This window comes from Microtus ochrogaster, chromosome 26, assembly GCF_000317375.1.
Source record: "Microtus ochrogaster isolate Prairie Vole_2 chromosome 26, MicOch1.0, whole genome shotgun sequence".
NCBI lineage: Eukaryota > Metazoa > Chordata > Mammalia > Rodentia > Cricetidae > Microtus > Microtus ochrogaster.
This window is the reverse complement of record NC_022025.1, coordinates 13,828,288-13,836,329: the sequence shown is the minus strand read 5'-3', so window position 1 is coordinate 13,836,329 and position 8,042 is coordinate 13,828,288. Positions and strand designations below refer to the sequence as shown.

At 40.5% G+C, this 8,042-nt stretch overlaps 1 protein-coding gene across 5 annotated transcripts in view; it reads left to right on the top strand.

Moving 5' to 3' along the window:
* The window catches only part of Reln (reelin), a 441,277-nt gene that overhangs the window by 406,783 nt on the left and 26,452 nt on the right, over positions 1 to 8,042 (top strand). For all 5 annotated transcript variants that reach the window (XM_026784681.1, XM_026784680.1, XM_013350437.2 and 2 more), the window contains exons 51-53: positions 1,611 to 1,765; positions 3,125 to 3,339; positions 7,756 to 7,933. In XM_026784681.1, the coding sequence (XP_026640482.1) occupies positions 1,611 to 1,765; positions 3,125 to 3,339; positions 7,756 to 7,933 (548 nt within the window). The remainder of the gene's footprint in view (positions 1 to 1,610; positions 1,766 to 3,124; positions 3,340 to 7,755; positions 7,934 to 8,042) is intronic.

Sequence of the window (8,042 nt, the reverse complement as noted above, 5' to 3'; positions counted from 1 at the left end):
AGAGAAGAGAAGAGAAGAGAAGAGAAGAGAAGAGAAGGGAACTGTGAAGGAGCTGAGTGTCTATGTATATCTGTATGTATATATCTATGTTTGGACAAAAGATGGAGGATCAACACAGAAAATGGATTCTGCCCTAATAATTTATAATTCTGCTGCTTAAAGAGCCTTCCAAATCCCATCTTTAGGTTTTTATTTATTTGTTTTGGGTTTTTTTTTTTGTTTTGTTGTTGTGTTTTGTTTTATTTTTTGATCAGTATATTTCCTCAAAGAATTGCTGTTGATCTGGTTTAGGAAAGTTGACGATTCTTTTTAAAATACTTTTCCACAATACTTAAATATTCAAATCTAAATATTCAAGAATAAAGACCGTTAGTGAAGCAAACTTAGCGTTTTAGAGATAATAAGAGTTTTTTTTTTTCTTGCTGATGTTGTTTTGTGTTGTTGGAGCAGTCTTATGTAGCCCAAGCTGCTCAGACTTTCCATGTAGCTGAGGTTAACCTTAACCTCCTGATCCGCCTGTGTCCACCTCCAAGGTGCTGGGATTACAAGTGTTCAGAACCATGTCCATCTTAATCTGAGTTTCTTAAGTAATCTATTTATATTATACTTTAATTTTTTTCAGGCTGAGCACAACTTAACAATTTAAGATTCAAACTTAGTCTTTATGACAAACTTACACAATGCAAAGCTCAATTTTTCTCAAATGCTGTCTGGGCCTCCAAAGTTATTTTTCATCCATTGAGAGTGGTTTCCAGGATGTGGCAAAGAAGAAAACAGGGAATCACTTGCAATAGTTCTATAATGTGTGTGGGAGAAATTCTGATGATCTCTTGATAATATAGTACCTATAGTTAACGATAGACAGGTGGACATGGTGGTTTCTGCCTGTAATCTCAACACTCAGGAGGCAGAGACAGGAGGATCACCATGAGTTTGAGGCCACCCTGGGCTACATAAACCCTGTCTCCAAAAAACAATAGGTAGGTAAGTAGATGGGTGGGTGGATGGATCAACAGATCAATGGATCAATGGATGGATCAATAGATTGGTGGACAGATGATGGCTGGATGGGTAGATGGGTAGGTGGATGGATCAACAGATCAATGGATGGATCAATAAGATTGGTGGACAGATGATGGTTGAATGGGTAGATGGGTAGGTGGATGGATCAACAGATCAATGAATCGATGGATGGATCAATAGATCAATGGGTCGATGGACAGGTGATGGCTGGATGGCTAGATGGGTAGGTGGATGGATAGACACACATTTTATTTCAAAATACATTGTGGAGCTGGCCATGGTAGTACATTCTTATAATATGTAACACTCAAGAGACTGACTTAGGAGAATCAATCCTGAGTTTGAAGCCAGCCTGAGCTATAATAGTGAGACATTGTCTTTTCCATCCAGCCCCTCAATAATGAACTAGGAATATGTTAGTTATTTATAATATCCATGGCTGTAACATGATGCTTCTATTAGTGTTTATTTTGTGTAACATAGTATATGTAAAAGAAAATTCTACTTAATTCTAGGACTTGCTTAAAGTGAATATTTCCTTTAACTCCTTGGTAAGTCTGTCATCCCTTTCTTTGTCCTTTTTTAAGTGAATGAGAACTGGCTATTTCATGATGACTGTACAGTAGAAAGATTCTGTGATTCCCCTGACGGTGTCATGATCTGTGGCAGCCATGATGGACGAGAGGTGTATGCAGTGACCCACGACCTGACTCCCACTGAAGGCTGGATCATGCAATTCAAGGTGAAATCATCATGGTCTCAATCCCGTAAATAACATAACTAATGAGAAACATCATAAAGGTCATCCAATATTTCATTGACTTAATATGTACTTTGAAAAATAAAATTTTATTTTAAGGTAACAAAAAGCTCATCCAAATAGTGCTTAATGATTAAAAATGTTGTGCTTTTATACTATTTAAGGGTAAAATTTCAGATTTTGCATAAAAGCAAATAGTGCCAATCGGGATTATATAATTACAGAACAAAAATATTGGTTTAGAAAATTCAAGGTACTGATTGCAACTTATGAAGTTAAATCACTATATAAAAAGTAAGTTAGCTAGAGAGATGGCTCAGTGGTTAAGGGCACTGGCTGCTCTTCCAGAGGTCCTAAGTTCAATTCCCAGCATCCACATAGTGGCTCACAGCCATTTATAATGTGTTCTGATGCCCTCTTCTGCCACGTAGGTATACATGCAAATAGAGCATTCATATGCATAAAATACATGAATAAATAAATAAATATTTTTTTAATAAAAACAGATGTTGGCTTGGTGTGTTGGTGCCCTCCTTTAATCCTGCACGCAGGAGGCAGAGGCAAATGGATCTCTGTGAGTTCAAGGCTAGCCTGATCTATATAGCGAGTTCTAGGCCAGCTAGGGCTACATAGTGAAATCCTGTCTCAAAAGCAAAAGTTAAATTGTTTCCTACAAGACTAAATCTATAATGGTTATTTCTACTTTTTCTAGAAGCTATTAAGATGTTCTGTAGAACAAAAATTACAGACTATAACAGCATGGTTAGAATTCATGCCAAGAGCAGCTTTGGGGTAGCATTTGGGCCAGCATTTCTTCCTCTGTGTTCTGTCCCCAGAGTCCCCCTGTGTCTGCAGAGCTGACACATTGTGGCTGTTGCCGTGTGAGAGGCATTGTGTTTCTCTTGTCGCTTCACTGCACCTTGCTTGCAGGCGAAAGTGATTTATTGAGAATTATAAATCGTATGACAAAGTAGGAACATCGGTAGGGCTGCTAGCAATCCTTCTTGGTCGGGTATTCTACCATACCTAAGTGCCAGGCCATTAGCAGAACCATTTGTAAGTGTGGGCACAGGCCTTCCCAGGAACCCAGCCAGCGTGGCAGAGGCACAGGCATCGGCTTCTCTCCCAAATCCTTACACAATGTTCTTGGCACTCTCTCTGCTTTGTCACCTTGAGTAACCATGCCAACGTCCCCTGTCCATCAACAAAACAAATAACGCACTTGAAAGTACAGGGCGGTAGATATCAAGGGATCTGTTCCTCTCTACTGCCAATTCTTTGGAGATGAAATATGTTAATACGGTTTTAAGGCCTTGACAGTCTTCATTTTCTGTCTATTAGATCTCTGTTGGATGCAAAGTGTCTGAAAAGATTGCCCAGAATCAAATTCATGTGCAGTACTCCACTGACTTTGGTGTGAGCTGGAACTATCTGGTCCCTCAGTGCTTACCTGCCGATCCAAAATGCTCTGGGATTGTCTCACAGCCGTCTGTGTTCTTCCCGACGAAGGGCTGGAAAAGGATCACCTACCCACTTCCTGAAAGCTTACTGGGAAAGTAAGTTGAAAATTAAAATAAAACATGGCTACAAATATCCAGAAGGCAAACATAGGGACTGCTGTCTAGTCTCAAATTATATATCATTATGGGTAAAGTGCTGTCTTCTGCCCTAACTCTAGAGTCCCTGGTTGGTGACTACCATGACGAACATACTTCTGCCCTAACTCTAGAGTCCCTGGTTGATGATTATCATGACAAACATACTTCTGCCCTAACTCTGGAGTCCCCAATTGGTGGCTACCACAATAAACATTCTTCTGCCCTAACTCTAGAGTCCCTGGTTGGTGATTACCATGATGAACATTCTTCTGCCCTAACTGTGGAGTCCCCGATTGGTGACTACCATGACAAACATCCTTCTGCCCTAACTGTAGAGTCCCCCATTGGTGTCTACCACAATGAACATTCTTCTGCCCTAACTCTAGAGTCCCTGGTTGGTGACTATCATGGTGAACATACTCTGTAATCTTCAGACTTGAGTGTTTGGTCCTCAATAAATGGCCCTTTTCTGTCCTCGTCTTTCCTAAACCCCAGGGCCGTCAAGTAGGGACAGAACAAATGCTTTCCTTGGAGCCAGATGCAGAGACTCATCTTAACTACCTTACTGGCCTTGTAAACTGCAATCCAACATAAAGATGCTGCCCGAATCCTTGAGAGAGCAAGGAGCAAATCCCAACTCATGTTAGCTGCACACCTTCTAACTTCAGCCATGTGTGTCAGGTGGCTCCTGGGTCGTATCTTTCTCTTACCAAGGAGCACTGTGTTCTGCACCCTCAGTGAGACATGATTAGCTGGATCAGTGGCGATCGTGGCCATTAAGCGGAGTTCTGGAAAGCCTGTAGGTAATTTAGGGAGATTTCAAAGATTCCCATCCACTGTAAAATTAAGAAAAGAGGTGCATTTAGCAAAATGACAGGCGTGCTTCTACTAGATTAATCACAGAGTCTGGCTATGTAGAACGGCTTCTGCTGAAACATCATGATTTATGAGCAGGACTGAGCCTCTGAACAGAGCAGTGTGCATAGCCTGCCCAGTCCTGTTGATAACATCATCCATTTCCTGGACCGGATCAGACCCCAACCTACGGTGACTCACTTAAAAATGAAGTATCCTAGTGCTCGAGAGACAGCTCAGCAGCAGACCCAAGTTTGGCTCCCAGCACCCACATTGGATGGCTCACAACCCTGTAGCTCCAAGATCAGAGGATCTGCTGCCCTCTTCTGGCCCCTGCTGATACTGCACACAAGTGCACAAAGTCCACACACAAATGTGTGCAAATACATATAATGGAAACTAAAGCTCTTTTTAGAAACACATTTTATCTATATCAAAAAATCTAAAGATGAATAGACCCTAGGACTGGTTGGTTTGCATATTTAAGAATGGTTTTAAGGTTCATTGAAATGGCCGGGAGGTAAGGACGCTTTCTGCCAAATCTGATAGCCAGAGTGAGATCCCTGGGACTACACACCCACATCCTGGCATACACATACACAGATAAATATAATAGCAATATTCTATGTATTCCTAAATGATTTCAAGGACACCACTGTCTTGCTCTCTCCTCCCTCTGCCAGTGGCACAGGTGCTGTTCTCAGCTTGAAGAGGGTCCCCTCTTGAATTCTGGCTGCCAGAAAACTGGACCAGAATGCTTCCTTACCTGTGTCCAGTGGGAGAGAGAGGGGGTTGCTTTATCTTTCTCAGAGAACCAGAACAACCATCTCCTTGAATCCCATTGGTACAAATTAGCCCCTTCCTAAATCACTTAGTGACTGGGAAATTATATTAAAATAATTATCCTCAGTGAGTCATCTGGGATGAAATGCATGCTGGGGACTCCACAACGGATTCGTTTGTGCCTCCTATGTGCTCTCTCTCCTCTCTCTCTTTCTGTCTCCCTGTCTCTGTCTGTGTGTCTCTATGTGTGTGTATTATCATATACACACATTCTATATATAATTTCCACAGTGTACAAACGTAGCACTTGTTCAGATGAAGGACTTTTACTGTCATGTGACCCATGTACCCACCACATAAAAGGAGATGCAGAACATTTAAATCACCCTAGAAAGTTCTTTAATACACTTTACTTTAATATGAGCTTAATTAGAGCTTTTTTTTTTTACCCAGAAGACATAGAAGAACAATGATGAAATTAAAAATCTCTGGGAAATTGTCTTTTATATCGCCCTTTCAAAATTGTTTTCTAATTACTACAGTTACTTTGAGACTATTGATAATCTTCAAGGAATTGAGAAGTTACTGTTTCCTAAATGCCTGCGGGCTGCGTGCATGCTAACACCTTCACTCACCTTCTGTACAACTTCAGAAATGTAATTTGTCAATCGCAATGCTCCCACAACCACTGGCGTTCAGTTCTTTTGCTCATCCAATCAATGAATGGGCCAATGAATTGAATAGATAATTCTCAAGAGAAGAAACACAAACACAATGCCAATAAATGAAGTTTTCAATAATCTTTGTCATCAGGAAAATGTACATTAAGACTGCTTTGAGATTTCATGTCACCCCAGTCAAAATGGCATTGAGATAGCAAATGAAAATATGCAAGTTGGCTCCGTGGGTAAATGCTCTTATCACCACATCTGAAGGTCAGAAGTTCATCCTTGGAGCCCACATGCACAGTGTGACACACACAGAGGTCAGATAGATGATAGACAGATGATAGATAGATAGATAGATAGATAGATAGATAGATAGATAGATAGATAATAAATAGATAGATAGATAGATAGATAGATAGATAGATAGACAGATGATAGATAGATAGATAGATAGATAGATAGATAGATAGATAGATTATACGTAGATAGATGATAGATAGATTGATAGGTGATAGATAGATAGATAGATAGATAGATAGATAGATAGATAGATAGATAGATTATATGTAGATAGATGATAGATAGATTGATAGGTGATAGATAGTTAGGAGATAGATAGATAGATAGATAGATAGATAGATAGATAGATAGATAGATAGATAGATAGTTGATAGACAGATAGATAATAGATAGTTGATAAATAGACAGATAGATAGACAGACAGATAATAGGTAGGTAGATAGATGATAGATAGATAGATAGATAGATAGATAGATAGATAAGCAAGTGATACTGGAGGACTATGAAGTTATGAAGAACTCATATTCATTGTTGTTTTGAGCTTAAACTTTCATAGCCATAATAGAAATCAATATGCAGACTCCTCAAAACATTGAAAACTACCGTATGACCCAACTATATCACTCTAGGGAATATAATAAAAGGATGCTCCAACAGCATACCACAGAGATCCTTGTAAATCCTTGTTTATAGATGCCTTGTTCATAATAATAACCAAGAAAGATAGGGTACAGGACTGGAGATATATAGCTCAACAGTTGAGAATACTGGGTGATCTTCCAGAGAACCTGGGTTCAGTTCCCAGAACTCACTGGATCTCCAGGGCCCTCTTCTGGCCTCTGCAAGTATTACATACGTGTGTGTAGTGCACAGACACATGTGCATGCAGAACACCTATACATATAAAATGATGAATAGGGTGGGAGGAGGGGGGAAGGGTGGGAGGAGGGGGAGGGAAATGGGAGGCTGGGAGGAGGTGGAAACTTTTTTTTCCTTTTCTCAATAAAATAAAAGAAAATTAAAAAAAAATGATGAATAGATGTTCCAGGGTGGTACAGACGGATGATGAAATTTTATGCAGCTACCAAGAAAAATTAAATCATGACATTTTCAGGAAATGATGCAACTGGAAATCATTATGATAAGCAGAATAAACCAAACATTGCAGGTTTTCTAGCACCTGCAGAACCTCTATTTAAAACTTTGGCGTCTGCACTGTGGGGAAGGGTCACAAGCTAGAAAGGAGATCTTGGAGGAGGCTTCCAAGGAAAGTATGGACAGTTGAAGGTAGTGGAATACATATAACAAATTAGAGGTTGGAAATCACTAGAAGAAGAAACAGAAGTAGCCAGAGGAGGGAGAGAGCTTGAGGGAGGACAGCTAGGGAGGAGGGTGAGCGAGCACAAAGTGTATTGGTATGGCGGTGCCGTGATGAGATGCATTACTTTGTATACAAACCCTAAAATTCAACTTTAGAAACAAGAAAAAGGAATCTGGCTTATATTTATAGGTGAAACTGTAAAATAATCTTTTGCTTATAAGTCCCCACTGGTTTTCATTTGTTTCACAAGTTTCTGCAGAATTGAGTTGAAAGCGGCACACTGTTCCGTTACTGGAAATTGGAAGTGGTCTTTATTACCTCATTCCATCCATGGAGAATACCTTAAGTGTTTCTGTCTCATAAGCACGGAGCACAGCACATGTGTGCAGGAAAATAGCTCTGAGTAACATTAACTTTTGTTTTTCTTTCCTTTGCTTTGGCCAACAGTCCCGTGAGGTTTCGGTTCTACCAAAAGTACTCAGACGTGCAGTGGGCAATCGACAATTTCTACCTTGGCCCTGGCTGCTTGGACAACTGCCGAGGCCACGGAGACTGCCTGAAGGAACAGTGCATCTGTGACCCAGGGTACTCGGGGCCAAACTGCTACTTAACTCACACGCTGAAGGTACTGTCGAACCCTTCGCTCGCAGGCTGTCCTGTGGCCGGTTTTCATACGTGAGGCCAGTAATCTGTAGCCAGCATGTCTGTCCCTGTTTGTCTGTCTCTGCCCTCCC